Raw genomic sequence first — 17,755 nt, 5'->3', positions numbered from 1 at the left:
TGCCTTCCAACCATCGCGTGGTCGACCACGCGCTGATTGCTTGCTCGACCGGCCCAGAAAAACAGCTGGAAAGTAAGGAGAGAAGAGTGGGAAAGTAGCGGCACAAAAACAAAACTCAGGAAGAAAAGTCGCACCCGAGACACCGCGGGTAAGAAGTCACGCGAGGGGACTGCGTCCTTGGGGCACGTGAACCAACAAACTCTCGCTGCCGCGTGATTGGCTGGCAGAACGGGCTTTACGCTGACGTCATTGGAGCGCCAGTCATACGTCAGTGCGGGGCCGCGGAGGAAAGTTGGAGGCTATTTGAACGCAGCGCCGATTCCGTGCGTCTTCAGTTTTGAAACGGTCTCCGCGATCGATTGTGCGCTGCGAGGGTTGTTACGAACCGAAAGCGAAACTGCTTACTTCCCTGTGCCACTGCGTTGGAGAGTGTGGTTGACAGCAGCTGCGACCGTCTGTGCACAAGCAGCACAAGTGTTTTTACCGCCGTCACAACCGAGGACTATTGCCAGGCATGGTTGTCGCCGAGTTCGATCCGTCCACTCATCACAAGGTTGGTGTTTCTATACAAACAACTTTCCTTTACAGTCTCACGGTGTGCGCTTTCCCAGATAAGTTACAGGTTTGAGTTCGATCGAAGTTCATCGAAAAATGAGCACGAATTAATGTGCTTTTAGATTCAGGTATATGACATTACGAAAATTGCATCCATAATTTACGCTATTGAGCTTGGGGTTCACACTGGCTTCCTTTTCCTTCCTTCCGAACTTCGAATAAGTATAGATCACAATGTTCAACACGTTCATTTTTTTTTTTTTTATGGTAATGCGGGCTTGCAAACAAGCGCGAAGGAAGATCGAATGAATTCGTCCACTAACCGAGCATTCGATGAAGTTTCCGCCGGGTACCTTCACAATGCGTGGAGTACGCAATTGCACGGCTGCGCGAACGGTCCTTGCATTGCTGGAAAGCTGCTTTCGTGCTTTCACGGGCTCAGTGACACTTATTCGTTCAGCGCTAGCAAACCGAGCTCGCTGATTCATCTGTGCGCACATGTATAGCTGTAAATTGTAACGCGCCATTCTTCGTTGTTTTTTTTATCTTCAAACTGCACCGCTATTAACGCGCGTAACTCACTCTCGGCTGGGCGCTATGGCCGTGCGCGCAAACTGGCGCCACAGCTGTAGCAGAGAGGACGGATGCCGGATGCGATTCCCCCCCCCCTTCCTCCACCTTTTTTACCTTGGTAAAGCGCACGTGGTTGGAATGTATCCTGCAGGAATGCTGATGTGGATCGAAATGCGTGGAAGTGCTTTAGTGGGTGAACTGGCTGTTTCCTGCTTGCATGATCGATGGAAACCGCTTACTCAACCCACATTTTTGGGGCCAATTCCTCTAGAAATGTAACTATAGGCTGCGAGCTCTAAGAGAGACCTATATATACCTACATTACAGTGGATTTTACCTCTGCATAAATTACATTTGTGTAAAGTACTTACGTTCCTGTCATACGTGCATAACTGATCCGTACGCTTGCTTCACTTTTTGTTGCTTCACCTTAATTGAAGCAACAAAATTCACCTAAGTTCACCTTAATCTGAACTACCCATCAGATTGCATATTGTTTCTGTTATTATTATCATGTAGATCTAAAACAGTAGTATGTTTTTGCTGAGAGCCTGCTAGAACCTTGAGCAAGGTATGTAACCTTGCTCGTACTCTGTACACAAATGTTGTTGCTGCTGCCTGAAATCGGCCGGCAGTCGCCTCATCAAGCCGCCTCAACCAGCAGCTTTTTGTGGCTGCCCCCTCTTTTGTTAAAACGAAAATAAAGACTTTTGATTTTGGTTTTGAAAAGAGTCTAAATAGTTTTTTTGCATTGGCATTTGCTGCTGTTATAAGTGAAAGTTACACTGCGTTTCACGTCCCCGTAAATGAATGTTCTTTTTGTTTGTCTTTGCAGAACGTGAGCAGCTTCCCAGATTACGTCAAGATTGTGGAAGTGGGTGCCCGGGATGGTCTTCAGAATGAAAAGGTTTGTCACGATCCCTTTTTGGTAATGTCTGTTTTTAGCCTCAATGTGTGGGGACCAAATCTTTTTGCCACTGGTTGTAGTTTTGAGGACGAAATGCGGTCACTGACCAAGTCAAGGTGAAAACACGGAGACGTTTCACGTTTAGTTTTGCGATAAATTCACCCAATCTGTGTGTGGCATGATGGCTCTGTTCTAAACCTCATCACTTACTTGCTTATGGATGAGAACAGTTTGACAACCTTAAGTGTGAGGACTTAAAATCGCGAATCGTTCAAGCTAACAATCAGGTACCATTTTTGCCGTTATGTACATTTATCAACAAAAAATTCCTGGTGTGTAAAATGGCCATAACTTTATTAAGTGCTACGCCTCTTTTATGACTTGTAATTCCTTGTGTACTCAAAAACCAGGTTCCTACTCAGTGTAGAACAGCTGTAGACCTACATGAAATTTTTAAATGGATCTGCTAGTGGAGGATTGTGTGTTACCTTTCCATGCACATCATTTCTGACCGTAGACCCAGTGCAAGAAACTCTACCGCAACTTTCTCAGCTGAACCTCTTTCCTCGTTGTACTATTTGACGCACTTTTAGAGCATGGCTCATGTTAGCTTGCCAGCACTGTGTGTTCCGTGGCATTTTTGGGAACGTGCAGCGGAGCAAATATCTCTATACTTGGCTGAGTGGTTTTTGCACTTGCGCCTTGTTCTTATTCTATCTTTGCACTGTGCTTGCAGGAGATAGTGCCCACAAAGACCAAGATCGAGCTCATCAACCGGCTAGCGAATGCGGGCCTTCCTGTTGTGGAGGCGACCAGCTTCGTCTCGCCCAAGTGGGTACCCCAGGTAAGCTACAAACTGGCCTTGGCTTGGCTACTGGCTTGTAACCGCATTTATGTGTGGAACCCCCCCCCCCCCCCCTTTGTTCCACGTGTTTAGTCAAAAATATTTTATGACGTCATCCATTTCCTGTAAGAAGTAACGTATATATGACGTCTGAGGATTGAAGGTGTACTAAAAACGACACACAGGTCGTTTGTCTGAACAGATTGTCGTGTCATTTACGATCTCAAGGTCGATAAGATGGGCGCTGCTGCCCATGGTAATGAGCTGTGACAAGCATCTGCGTGGTGGTGCATTGGCTGCCCACCTGTTCTTAAAGACCAACTGCGTGAATTAACTTCCATTGACTGCATTGAACTGTCCGCTGTAACGGTACTAACCTCCTTTTCTGGTCATTCAGAGAGAAAATGTGTGTTAAAAAATGGTCAAGTGAATAAGAAGACCTTGCTCACGTTCGCAGATGGCTGACCACACAGAGGTGCTGCAAGGAATCGAGCGGCAGAACGGTGTCCAGTACCCAGTGCTTGTCCCAAACATGAGGGGCTTCAACAAAGCGGTAAGTTCACGTATTTCCTTTTCTTTTCTAACTTTGTTACGAGGCAGCTGAGGAATTGGGCTGATTGGCTTTGCATTATTGTAGGCTGAGCTTTGGGTTACAAGGTACATACAGTTAGAGAGGACACACGAACAAACTGGACGGCACGAGGGGAAGTGGTTTTCACTTAAGTGCAGGCTTTAACTGCTCTAAAGTCTCCGAGGACCCACAGTTGTAGTCATGAGTGCAGCCCACAGAAATAAGTTTACAACTTGCGCGAACCTCACTTTTCATTGCGACAACTTCATTACGAGGGTAACTCACGAAACATTTGCGTAGGTGCAATAAATAACAGCAAAAAATTTTGAATGGAAAGCAAAGGTCGGTTGACTAAACTGGGGCAGAAAAATTTTGATGCCAAAAGGGCATCAATACCAGCCAAGCTGGAGTGAGTTTGGCTCATCCTGTTTGTCCCTGATGGACCAACCAGAACGCAAGCTGGAATGCTCGCAAAGCTTAGAAACTTTAGCCTTGAAAGCTCCTAGTAGACACTGTTGAAGTGCTATCGATCGCTAGTGTGGCATTAAGAGAAACAATAAGATGAGAGTTCAGGGGGCTAGTGAGTGCTCAGATTTCTAATGCAACAATACATGATGATGGTTCAAGGAGCTGGATAAAGTTGCTCGCAGTGAGCTCAGAGGTTACCTAATGAGCCAAAGCATTTGAAATTGCCAGTGAAAACTTGCGCGCCTGTGAAATCTTTGGGAGGGTACGAGAGCAGCACCTAAACGACAGCAGTGTCACCACAGGAAATCAACTGGCTCGTTAACAGGTGCGGTTTTAACATGCATAGCAAACTAATTGCTCTGTAACCCAAGGTTACTATGCATATAGCTGCTGCTTCAGCAGCTATACACATAAATGCTGACCCTGCTTCTAGCTGTGGCGGAAAGCGAAAACGCCCATGTGTTCCAAGATTTCAGCGCACGTTAAAAATTAACCTGGAGCCCTCCACTTAACCAATCGCCTGTGTGGCGCCAGCGCATCAGACCTCGTAATTAATCAAATCAAATTAACCAATTTGCTCCTAGCTGTGGCAGCCGTGCTTCCAAAATCTGTGTTGTGTGCTGAAGATTTTGTCGTGCGATAAAGAATCCCAGGTGTTATACACTGTCTCGTAACTCCTTGGTAGAGGACACATTGGAGTTTGAAAAGCTAGTTTTTATGTATAAAGTCTCCCCTTTTCTGTAGTGGCACTGACCTAGACCCTCTTTAAGTTTGTGCCATCCTTTCCTTCATTTCCCTTAATTCCCATGATATTCCCTTCAAGATGGGTGGACACTCTCAGTATTTACCACAGAATTCGTTTTGTTCGTGCAGCTTGCCGCTGGTGCCAAGGAAATTGCGGTGTTCGGAGCTGCATCTGAAACATTCTCACGGTAAGTCCACCTTTTGCACTTTTTGCTGCTGACAATTAAAAGAACAATCACCCTTACAATGTTTTTTTTTTTTTTTTTTTTCTGACCTTAGTTACTGCTTGAACTAGACTACTGCAAGGCCAGTTTAGTTTGTTTGTGTAACCCAGTCACTGCTTTTTTCCTATACAGTGTTCTTGTTATGTAATGTGTTTGTAGGACAGTAGATTTATATTTCATGAGTGGCCCATCATTGGCAAAATCGTGTGGAGGCCTCACACAGTGAACTCTCATTAATTGAGCTTGGTTACCTTTTACTTTGATGGTTTCACTCAGTTAAAACACATGTAATGGTCTCATTGGGGTGTGAAGCCCTGTACTAGTCCAACTCCACTGAGTTCAATTTTCTGCCTCATTTGTCAAAGTTAAGTAGCTTTTCCAGGTTCAAATTAGCAATAGCTGACAAAAATTGGGCCAAATATTTATTCGTTGTCTTTGTTCCCTAAACTTATCAAAATGCACGGCTGCAGCAAAAGGCTGATTAGATTTTATCGTACAATTTTGTGTTCCCCTCCGCCATATGCAAAAACAAAAGTATAGCTAAGTGTTGGAGTCCCTTGCAGCTTGAACAGCAAAAATGTACATTGCAATTTTTTTAGGTTTTTCTTGTCCTCAACTTTTTTCCCCCTTTCTCACTTCTTGCAGGAAGAACATCAACTGCAGCATAGAGGAGAGCCTCGAGAGGTTTCGCGACGTCATCGAGGCTGCCAAGGCCAACGACATCAAAGTCAGAGGGTGCGTGTTTGCTGCCCGTCTTTTGTTTTCCCTTTGAAGGTTAACAATGTTTTCACTTAAGTGCAAGTGTTATTTTCGAAAAATCTCTCAGAGCCTGCAGTCTTGGCCATGATTGGAACTCAAAGAAATGAAATTCAACTTGGGCAAACGCTTCACAGTTTCAAGTGTATTTACTGGCACTACTTAGCTTCAGGCGTGCTCTTTTTGTTGTCGAAACGTATACACACGGTGGTTCAACATATTAGCAGTGGAAAAGAGAGTTACACCTCGAGAACAAAATGCGAAAAAGAGGGACTAAACTGTGCGGAGATGCTTGAAACCTGCTTTTTTCCATGAAAGCAGTAGTCCTTTTATCGCAATCCCTCATAGCTGCTTAACTCTACCTGTGGAATAAATTCCTAACGTCCGCAACCTCTGAAACGGCATCAGTCTGCACGCTCGCATCGATGAGTGACAGGTCATCCCCCATTTGGTAAAGAGATCGATCGTGACAATGATGATGCATTGTGGGGACACGTTTTTCCTTAAACCTAGGCATTCATCGTATGCTGCGACACGATGTCATTAACATCTTCGCCAATCATGAATCCACCAGAAAATTTTGAGCTTATAGTGCTGTATAGTGCTGTAAGACATACTGCTCGCCTAAGCCGCATTGTATGTTTGTAGTGTTGGATGTGATAATGATGCTGATGACGATAGTGATCTCAACTGAAGCCACATGTCTTCCGATTATGTACACCCTGCAGGTATGTGTCGTGTGTGGCGGGCTGTCCCTACGAGGGTGCCGTCTCCCCCGAGCTGGTGGCCCGGGTGGCGGGCGCACTGTACCGGGCGGGCTGCTACGAGATCTCCCTGGGCGACACCATCGGGGTGGGCACGCCGGGAACCATGCGGCCCATGCTGCAGGCGGTCCTCAAGGAGGTACGCTGCTCTCGACCATTTTCATCTCCTGAAGGAGTTGCCTCGAGAGAAATGTGCGACTGTGGCGTTTATTTGCATGCTGGGGGTTGAACCCCGTTGCTTGAGCAAAATCACTTTTATGTTAAAAGACTGCCGTTTCCTCACCAAAAAAAAACTATGAGCGATTAAGCACAACAGTTCCCTTCTCAATAAATGCTTGATTTGGATTGTGTGTTGTTTGACGGAAATTTTTATGAAGGAGACGCAGGATTTCTCATTTATTCGGCAACTATTCAGCATTTATTCGGCATTTATTCGGTTTCATGTGAATAACCTGTACCAAGCTTATGTTGCACAGAGAAAAACTGTACACATTGAAGCACAGAATGGCACAACCAGGTACAGAATCCTTTCGTTTGAGACGTTTACACCTGAATCGGAACACTGGGTCATTAAGACCCAATGTGCTTCTATTTTGAAGGAAGTAGATTTCGGTAATTTACTCAACTCCATTCCAGTGGTGGAAGACAATTTTTTTAACCAAAAAAGAAATACATAGTGTGAAACATTCGAGTTTCACACAGCGTCGTGTCAGCAGTGTAGGGATTACTAAAGCCGAGTTATCAGTTTGTTAACTGCACGTTAGCATTCAAGTGTTAGGATCAAATGGAACTTGAGGATCCACTGAAATCACAGTCATGCTTCTTGGTAGTGCCTACCAATTGCACGGAGAAGTTCCTGTTATGTCTTAAGGTCTCGGTGAGAAAGGAAACATTGTTTTCCTTAGTACTACAGTTGAACCTCGATATAACGAACCTCGATTTAACGAAATTCGCGATATAACGAATTTTTTCAAGTTTTCTAACAAAATTTTGCTAAATGCATGTATTTTTGTCTCGATTTTACGAAGTAATTTTGTGCGGCGCTTTCGATTTAACGAAGTCACGGCAAGAAAGGAAGAATGAAATTCCGGTCGAGGCACGTTTTATTTTGCCTCTCAGGCCCTACATTGAAAAAATTCAGTACTCAAATTGACTCTTGAAGGCTAAAATGAAAGAAAAGCGGTGAAATCTACGGTTAACAACAATTAAAAGCGAAGAACGAAGCTGCACAAACCGCTAGCGGTCATAGACGGTTTAATAGTGCACCCACTATTTTGACGTCTCCATCGTTGCCTACGCCAGCGCTCTCTATGCTTAGGCTACCGAAGCCTACTTTAAGCTTTTTTTTTTCTACGCGTCACTGCTCACGGTGCTGCTGCGCTAGGTTGTGCTCGCTGATAACCAAATTAATATTTTGTTCGTGCATCGTTAGGTGAGTCTTGTAAGCAGCATGAGCACTCCAAGAGAAAGAAAAGTGTTCCGAACAAGAGCCTGAGGAAGCTCGGTGAAACTGACAGCCACCGAAGGACCGAAGTGTGATGGTTGCCATCGATGTTCTGCGGAGGCACGCAGGTGCACACGAATGTTTAAGACCTTGTTAGCGCTGTCAGCATACGACCGTCACGTAAAGCCCGCCCTGGTCAAGAAACGCCAAGCACTGCTTACGGACTTCTTCACTACGGCTTGAACATCGAGTGCTGGTGGCAATAAATTGCTCTCTTTGAACGTGGTCATCTTCGTTTCACCAGCGTTCATTAGACAGCTGCGGTGCGGAGAAATCAGTTTCGTAAGGGCTCAGTGGGCGTAAAAGTAATTGCTTAATCGAATTTGGCCGGAAGATTTTTAATGTAAGCTTTCCGCTTTCCGGATCACGTAAGCGCTGCTCCACACAGTGAAGCGGTCCGCGTGTACTCCGCTCAACTCGCAATCATGGTTTTATCTCGAGTGTTGTGGTTGAATCACGCGCCCATACTGCGGAGCCCTTGTACATGAAAAAAGTATTTCAAAAGTTTCATAGCAGCCTTCCGCTATTGGCCCGCCGCACCTAAGCCTACCACTGAATGGACGAAAAGAGGCGTAACTTCGAACGAGCACCTCGGCGGGGTGAAGTTCACGGGACATGGACGCGGGTTCAATTGACTAACAGCGGCATTTAGTAGTGACCGAAATGAAAAAAGAAAAAGTGGAAACCTAGTCTGCTATCATATTTAATGAGGCGTTGCGGAAAAAGCACCGGTTTTACGATGACACATGAACTACCGTCGGCTATCCGAATTCCATTGCCCAAGTGTTGAAACTCTTAATTCACACAATTTTCGCGGCCAGTTTTAGTACAAATTTCGCTTTAATTGGAGAGGTAACTACATAGCAGTTGTTGCCTGGCGAGGGCCAAAGTGTTAAAACCCCAATAACTGGTTAAATGAACTGTAAAATCGAAACCTCGATTTTACGAAATTCTCGATTTAACGAAATTTGCGGCCCCAAGTACGACTTCGTTATATCGAGGTTTAACTGTCTAAACGAAGTTTGCTATAAAGTTGGTATTATTGTTGCCGAGGCAGTGCAGTCTTTTGAATGAACCAAACTGGCATTTTGTCTTTATGGCCCCACTTGCAACAAACCCCGAATTCCACTTTTTGGAGCCACAAAAAAACCGTTGACCGTGTACTCCTTTGCGAAGGCGGCATTCTCGTTTGAGCCATTCCAGAGAAGAGGAGTTCCCTGTAGTCAAGTGTTCGACAAAACTTTGTCTGGTCATGGGGTCATACTTTGATGCGTGAAATCGCAGCCACTGACCAAGTCAAAAATTAACATTTTTCACGTTTCGAAAGCCAGAGTGCAGTCTTACACTTTCAAGCTTCTCTCTGCCTGCCCCCTTCTTGCCACTCATCCGCACGTACGTTCTAACCCGCAGGTCCCAGCGAGCGCTTTGGCCGTGCATTGCCACGACACGTACGGCCAGGCCCTGGCCAACATCCTGACAGCGCTGTCCATGGGCGTGTCCACGGTGGACAGCTCGGTGGCCGGGCTGGGCGGCTGCCCCTACGCGCCGGGCGCCACGGGCAATGTGGCCACCGAGGACGTGCTCTACATGCTGCACGGCATGGGCATCCCCACGGTAAGCGACCTCTCTCCGCTTCTTTTTAAAGCGAAAGCGTTCTTAGTGGGGCCGATGGTGTCCTATCAGAAAACTCGTGCACTCCTCCATAGACCAGTGGGTCAACTGAAAAGCTGAAAAGCTAACGCGCGCCCTGTGCGTTTTAGAGATCTTAAAACGCACAGTGTGTGCGTTAAACCGGGCTGTTATTGTGTCAGAACGGTTACTTGAAAATTTTGAAAAACGAACAGTTCTCCTCTAGATAAAGCAATGCAGTCCAGCCCACTCATAATCAACACATCGGGAAACGGATATCAGTTCGTTATATCCGTTTTTCGCTGTATCTGGACGTAAAATTTATGTATACGAATGGTAACGGGAAACGAAGATTTGTTTGTTACAGCCGAGATTTCATTAAAATCAGGTTTGCTATAAGTGGGCTATACTGTACATGCATCAATCGTGAAGAAGGAGTCCAATAGTATACCTTTATCTATAAACCACGTATCGGCGTACATTCAGGTGATTCGGAGATGCGTTTACTCAATTTGCGAAGCATTGTCGTGTGGGTTCGTTCTCTCCTGTTTGGAATTCGGGTCTGTGAGGGTCAAGATCGATTGGACGCACTTTCAGCAAGGCTTTTGACGCAGTTTTGATGTGGCAGTGCTTTGGTAAATGGTAAACAAAAGAACATGGCTAAGCTGAAGAAGAAATATTCAGCATATATTTCCATAGAGAGTTCTTCAACATGCTGTAAATACCGGGAGTGTATATTTGGTTGGTCCCTCCAGTCATTGAAAAAGAGGCCAGTATGACCGGTCTCTTACTGCAGGTATTGTCGACCAGTAGTATTTCTTGACTCTTCAATCACCCCAACGTACTGACAGGAAAATTCTTTCAGCTTATAACTTTTACCCAACTAGCGTTCCACTGCAGCCAACATTCACTATACGGTATTTATTCAAATATAAGGTGAGGTTCTTGTCCCAAAATCCATAGCCTCAAAGTCATACCCCGCCATATATTCGAAACTCAGTAAATATATATGGCGATTTTTTTAACTCTCCAAGTTGCGACCTCGCCTTCTAATCGTGACCGCCTTATAATCGAATATATACGGTAGTTAGAATTCACTCGTTTCGTCTAAGGCCTACACGTGTTAGGCTTTTTTACACAGCTTTGGCGCTGTGCAGACAAGCCAACCCATGAGAGGCATGCCATGCATGAAAAGCATGAAAGTTTGCACGCCGCGTGGCAAAGCCAACTTTTACTGCTCTATTTGTAAACTTTAAATACTTTGGACTGTAAAACTGCACTGCAAATTGAATACTTCACAAATCCCATTTGTGAAGTATTTGAAGTTATGAATATTCACACACTTAAAATTTTAACATCCGTAGCCAGAACTACTGTTTCAACTGCTCGGTTTTGCAAGCACAAAAGACTCAATGTTCTCGTGAATTTGTTCGCAGGGCATCGATCTGCAGAAGGTGATGGAAGCGGGTGACTTCATCTGCAAGGCGCTCAACAGGCCGAGCAACTCCAAGGTGTCGCATGCCGTCAGCAGGCTCTGAGTCGTCCGGCTGACGCCCCGTCACTTCCAATCCATCAAGAAGCCAAAGTCAAAGCCACTTTCATCTACTGCCGACCCTGACAGCACCTAGCTGGCTTGTGTTGAAGCAGACCTCTGAAGAAGACAGCCATTGCTTCTTCTCTCAAGCCAAGTGATATTTTTGCGTAGACTGTGACCAGCGGTAGACAAAAAAAATGTTTGCCAATGTCAGAGATACGAGACATGTATTTATTACCATGTTCGTGCAATACATTGTAATTTATATTGTGCGAGTGTGTGGCTTTTGCACGCACTTGTGGTGCCATTTGTCACCTTGCTTTATGTTCTGCACATAACTGCCATGTCATTACCGTAATCTCGTCAAACTCAATTTTAATAATTGGGGCCAAAATTACGGGCATTCATGTGGCCTGGCAGTCCGTTTTATGTTCCTTACCTTCCTGCCTCTTAGATGTCCCCCCCTCCCTAATAAAAAAAATGTGCAGTATTCTAAAATAATTTACAGTAGGATATATGGCACAGCAATTTCTAAGATTAATGGCCTGTTGTAAAAGAAACAGAACTTACACCCCCCCCCCCCCTTTTTTTTTTAGGGCGAGCTAGCCAAGTCAGACTTAGTGCTAAGAAAACTGATCGTAAAATGCAACTTCTGTGTGCATCATTTTGGCCAATTGTGGTTTTATTTTTACTTTTTTTTGTCCGTTGTAGAACATAGTCTAGGTCAGGTAGCGTAGGGATGGCAACCTCATTTTCGTACACTGTTGTGTTCTACTTACACCCGCATCTTTTGTAAATTATCATCGACATTCCAAAGCAAACCATTGTCATGCTTGTTTCTTCTTTGTTTATTTGCTGTGAAACACAGTATTTTATAAATAAACGGTTTCGGAAAAATGATCTTGTGCTTCTCATACTTGCCAATTGGCACGCCTATGAAAAAGTCAATTAGAGGCAGTTGCCCTTTTTTTATTCTCTCCGGTTCTTGCCAATCACAGCATGGTCTCGGAAAGGGCAACGCAAGGTTATCACAACTTTCTGGCCACCTTGCAATTCTATACGGTCACAGTACTGAGAGGCACACTATTAGGGGCGGTGCCAAGTTGCGAGTTTTGTCTTTCTTTTTGCTGCAAGTGTGAGCACCTGTGTCAGTTGTGACCCTATCAGCAGGCTAGATTAAAGGTCTCATTTGGGCTTTCAAGAGACTGCATGCATTTCGCCAGCCCCGTAGCATTTGTACGAGGACTATGCATTTTATCGATTCTAAGCAACCTCTGCCATTTCAAGAAGAAAAAAAAAGCCTAAAACGACAATTTAATGTGTATCTGTTTCGAATCCAAGCACCCCTGTTTACTTTAACCATCACAGGTTCAAAAAAAAAAAAAAAGAGGTGGTCAGAATCGAGAAAATATGGTACGGGTGGAAACGGTAACAACTTTCAACTTGTTGCACCTTGTTGCTGCTGCACCTTTTAATATTGTTACATGAAGAAGATGAGGTTGGAGAGAAGCACATGTCGCCAGCCTTCGAAAAAGACGATGTACACAGTGCCTCATATGTGGCCATGTTCGTGCTAAGATGGCGACCGCAGCTATTAAAGGGGCCATGCAGACAAAACACAAGTTTGATTCATTCGAAGGATCGCCTCATTAGAACCATACTGACACTACTGTTAACGTAAACTTAGCTCAAATAAGCTATATAATTAGGAAAAAAGGAAATGGACATGCGTCCCACTAGCTCATTTCCCACAGCAGAACCTGGCACCAGCTCGGCGATTGGCTGAGGCCAGCAAAAGCAAACGCAAGTTAGCCAGGGCTTATAAGCTTGCCAAACGAGCTATTTGCGCTTATATTTAGGGCGCATTCTTTTTATAGTAGTGAGAACGGTGGGGTAAACAGCGAAAATTACGAAGGTACACGTAAACATAGAAGTACCGATGCGTACTGCTATTGGTACTGCGCACACTATGCTTGCTTTAGCTGCACAGCACTGTGGCGCTTTGGGGTTATCTCAGACGGCACTGGCCAATTGGCGTAAGTGACGGTGTGTTACGTGACCATATTTGTTGAGCAAACACCATGTTTCACGAAACGATTTTTTTCTACCTTAACAAAAATAACCCAGGTACAAATACGGTCAAAAATGCAGCAAAGGATGAAAAAGGCCCGCTGTGGCATGGTGGCGCCATCTAGGTCGACTAATAATAAACAAGGCTCCACAATCGTCTGCAGAGCGGTTCTCCCGATGTCATTTCAGACATCACGAATACACACGACTTATAATAATAATAATAATAGTTCCTTTATTTTCCATCAAAAATTGATGGGGGAGATTGGAAAAAAAAGCTGGAAAAGACTTGGCAGGAGAATAAAAATTTTAACTTGAATTGATTCATAATTCTCAGTGAGCAAAGCATCGTTTGCTTCCGGACAGTCGTCAGGGGCACTGTAAAACACGAAATCTTTCGGACAAAGCGAAGTTGTATTTTGTCAGCATGGCCCCTTCAAAGCCCATCTCGTTCCCCTTCGGTTGGAGCGGTGAATGAGATTCACATCACGGTTCACATCATTTGTCCTGCCGCTGCGTGACGATAATGTAAAGTCCAGCATGGTGTTGGGGAGGCATGGAGTTCATTCATGGCTGTTGTGGAAGCTTCCACACAAGACAAACGTTCACAGGACTTGTAGGGTGGTGCTTATTGTTCCCCACAGAGGGCAGATTTATTCATTTCCATGCTCTTGAATCATTTTGCTCCTCTCTAAAGCCTATTCCAAGCAACGTGGGGTTTTTTTATGAAGTCAAGTTTCACTGTTCTGCCTGAAAGTCTGTTAGAAACATGAAATTGTTGACTACGCTGAAGATACCAGTGTTATGTAACCCCCAGTGATGGATACCCCAACCAGAGCATCATGGTGTGGTCTGGGCACACTTGCTACATAGGTGCGTTCATGAAAAAAAAAATTGTTTACATGTGTATACTTCTGCTGTCTCAGGTGGGCATCTGTGCACTTCTGAAAAATTAATAACTAAGTATGACACAGTACAGTGAGATAGGCAACATGATTTTGTCGTGGTTACGTAACTTTCAGTGGCATTAGATTGCCTTTGTGCGATAACAATATTACTACTACCATAGCCTCCTTTATACTTTTATAAAGGAGACTTTGCTACTACACATCACATCAGATTCACCAAAAACCGCTCAACTGAGAGTGCACTCTTTTTACAAAAAGGATCGAGTTGGATTAATTTCAACGTGAGGATTTCACACTGGGTGCATTAATAGAGTACTTTAAGGCATTCGATAGCATATAGAATTGACCACACTTCACTCATAAAAAAATCAATCACTACAAATTTCGCAGAAACTTTCTTCAAGTTCTTAAAAGCTATTTGCGTCACTCTAACAGGTTCACTGCAAGTATTTCTAAACAGCGGGTGGAGTACCACAAGGTAGTATTCTGGGTCCCTTACTGTTAAGGGGGGACAGTGGTCTTAAAACAACTTCTTTTAATTTTCAAGAAAGTTTGTGAAAGTTGTCAGTCTTGTTATTTTTTTCCCACTGATTTCAAATATGCCATTATTTTTCAGTTGGTAAATTAGCTCCCAAGGTAATTAGAGATAATATAGCCATTTTGAGTCAAAAATAGACAAAACAATGTTGGTCATAAAACTGTAATCTTTATATTTTCCAATACTTTGAACCCTGGTGACTGCAATAATCGAAGAAGTTTTTTATGCAGTTTTTTCATGCATCTCTTGGAACTTATTTTACAGCTCATTAAACCTTGGTGGCACTAGTGGCAAGGAACCATGTTGAGTGCCCATTTCAAACACCGATCGAAGTTTAATGAGCTGTAAAATTAGTTCCAAGCGGTGCATCAAAAAACTGCTTCGATTATTGCATTCACCAGGGTTCATAGCATTGGAGAATATAAAAAAAAGATTACAGTTTTATGACCAACACTGTTTGGTCTATTGTTTGGCCAAAAACGGCTAATTATCTTTAATTGTATTTGGAACTAACTAACCAATTGAAAAAAAAAACTTTGCCGTTGATGTTTAACGCATCACATAACACATTGCTACCATATATAGCGTTGTTACCTTGCATTGTTACTAGCGGTGCGCAAATGTTCGAAACTTACGAATATCGAAGTGAATAACAAAATATTTTATTCGGCTTCAAAACGAATATAGCAATACTCTAAAATCTCGAATATACATTCGAAGTAGTTCGATGTACGGTAACAAGCACTGGCATTGTCCGCTCGGGGCGATGGGCTTTCCCGCACTGCTCCGGTGACGTGCGGTCAAACCGCAAGAGGAAGGAGCTTTTGGGGAACGACCCTTATCTCCTTGGCCATCGTGTCATTGGGATTCAGCCTACTCCACCCTCGTGCTTTCCTCATATAAAAAAATTATGTCCCATATTGAAAAAAATAGGAGCACAACAAACTTTTAAAGAAGTCAGGACATATGGTCGGGGGCCGAAACCGAAACTGATGCGGACATCTTTCTGAAAAAAAAACCCACAAACCCCACATTCCTGAATATGTGCTTTTTGTGCGTATACCTAAAGTTTTTTTAAAAAATAACGCTGAAAAAACTGTTAGTGAGTATGATAAACTTTAAAAATTTGGACATCGTTCAATAACGGGAACCACCTCAGCCGTACGAAAACCACGAAAACTGGCAACGTTGTTTCAAGATGTCAGCGCCCAGCGTTGTCTTGTTCAGTCGTGTCGTCGCGCGAATCACCAATGTGTTTGTGAAAGGTGTGCTGTGGACGGGCGTCTTATTTGTGCGATTCCCAATGCATCTGAACTAAATAGGACAACTGCCGTGCTTGCTTTCAACATGAGGTACGCCCAGCTAGTGATGGGCCCCGCCGGCAGCGGTAAAAGCACGTACTGCAGCACCATCGCCAAGCACTGCGAAGCCATCGGCCGCGCCATCCACGTGGTGAACCTGGATCCCGCAGCCGAGTACTTCGACTACAACGTCTCGTTCGACATCCGAACTCTCATAAACGTGGACGACGTCATGGAGGACGACGAGCTGAAATTCGGTCCCAACGGAGCTCTCGTCTTCTGCTTCGAGTATCTCGCCCAAAACGTCGAATGGCTTCAGGAGCAGCTCGGTGAAGACAGCGACGACTATTTCCTGTTCGACTGCCCGGGACAGATCGAACTTTACACCCACCTCGACGTGATGAAAGGGCTCATTCAGACGTTGGAATCGTGGGAGTTCCGCGTCTGCGGAGTGTATTTGATCGACTCGCAGTTCTTGGTTGACACGCCCAAGTTCTTCTCGGGCGTCCTGTCCGCCTTGGCGGCTATGGTGAACTTTGAGATCCCTCACATAAACGTCATTACCAAGATGGACCTCTTGAACAAGGCAGGCCGCAGGAAGATAGGCCGCTTTCTCGAACCCGACGCAAGCTTGCTGCTCGAGGACGACAAGCTCGATGAAAAGCACGCCCGACTGTCCGAAGCCATCGCCAAGGTTGTCGAAGAGTTCAGCCTGGTTAAATTTCTGCCCTTGAACATTAAGGTGGAGGAAAGCATTGGTGACCTGCTTCTGCTCATTGACAACGCTATTCAGTACGGGGAAGACTTGGATGTGAAAACGCGAGACTTCGAGGCGGACCGCGAGGGGGATGGAGACTTGCCTTACGGTTTTGACGACTAGTTGCCGAGTGACTGTTTTCTCTCGAAGACTCTGTAGTGAGCGCGCAAGTGCGTGAAACCTTTTTTTTTTGTGGAAGACATTTTCACTCAGCGGGCATGAGTTTTGTAAAAGGTTCGCCCCATATTTGTGATGCATTGTACCCTAAAATGCGCATTGTAAATGGAACCACTTAGTTTAATTTCGTTAATTTTACAGAATGCTACGACGATGAATGAACGTCTTTTAAAAAAATTTCCTGAGCAAATCGTTTTTTTGTTTACTCTCAAACATCGCAGGCAGGTGGCATTTTCGCTAAATCGACGAGATGACACCTCATCATCACCAGGAAGCACCGTCTCACTGTTAGGTGCAGTTTACTGTTAAGCCTGTCCCAACATTATGTTGGAGTAGTATGGGCCCTTGTGAGTCCGAACATGCAGGAACTAATGCATACACGGCCACAGGAAAAACCAAAAATTTCTGAGTTCAAGCAAATGCTTCTAAAATTTTGAAACAGGTGCACTTAAACACAAGCAATGTACAATGAAAAATGTTCACGTCCTTTGGCGTTGCTCATAAAAAAAAAATTTGCCAATCTACCCTGTGAAGGTGGTTGAAAAGCAAAGCTGTAAACACAATGATTACCCATGCGATGTCACTTGAATTCACACACGTGGCTCTACAACGAGTGAAACCAGAGGCAAGTGAAATGCACCTAACCACACTCATTATTACTTCATAGAGATATTATTTGCTAAGGTTAAGTCAATGCAGGATTCATGAACGGTGGTTGGTTGAATTGTATTGGTGAGGCACATGAGTAGAAACTCTTTTTTTATAAAATTAAAGGAAGCTCAAACCCGGTGTTCGGCGGTCTCATTTCTCCTCCGTGCCTGCCGCTGCCGACAGAGGCGACGAGATCGGCGGCAGAGACGGAGGAGAAGTCTGATGCGTTGGAGTTATCTTCCTTTAATTTCACTAACTACTAGTGCATGCGCAAGGCGCA

General features: G+C 44.5%; 2 protein-coding genes across 2 annotated transcripts; both read left to right on the top strand.

The window, feature by feature from the left end:
• The first annotated feature begins 282 nt into the window (after positions 1-282).
• LOC144175833 (hydroxymethylglutaryl-CoA lyase, mitochondrial-like) lies at positions 283-11,961 on the top strand. Its single transcript, XM_077704846.1, has 9 exons — positions 283-553; positions 1,964-2,035; positions 2,772-2,879; positions 3,337-3,432; positions 4,792-4,850; positions 5,532-5,621; positions 6,371-6,545; positions 9,321-9,524; positions 10,976-11,961. Exons 1-9 carry the CDS (start codon positions 515-517, stop codon positions 11,075-11,077), a joined length of 945 nt encoding a protein of 314 aa, XP_077560972.1. The 5' UTR covers positions 283-514; the 3' UTR covers positions 11,078-11,961.
• A 3,830-nt stretch (positions 11,962-15,791) lies between these two features.
• LOC144175831 (GPN-loop GTPase 3-like) lies at positions 15,792-17,447 on the top strand. The gene has a single exon (XM_077704845.1). It carries the CDS (start codon positions 15,937-15,939, stop codon positions 16,768-16,770), a length of 834 nt encoding a protein of 277 aa, XP_077560971.1. The 5' UTR covers positions 15,792-15,936; the 3' UTR covers positions 16,771-17,447.
• The last annotated feature ends 308 nt before the right edge of the window (positions 17,448-17,755 follow it).

The sequence above is a fragment of the Haemaphysalis longicornis genome, unplaced genomic scaffold (genome assembly GCF_048455015.1).
Source record: "Haemaphysalis longicornis isolate Haplotype H1 unplaced genomic scaffold, Haemaphysalis longicornis Haplotype H1 scaffold_3, whole genome shotgun sequence".
Taxonomy (NCBI): Eukaryota; Metazoa; Arthropoda; class Arachnida; order Ixodida; family Ixodidae; genus Haemaphysalis; species Haemaphysalis longicornis.
Note: the sequence above shows the minus strand (reverse complement) of the source record. Positions and strands in the feature narration are given on the sequence as shown.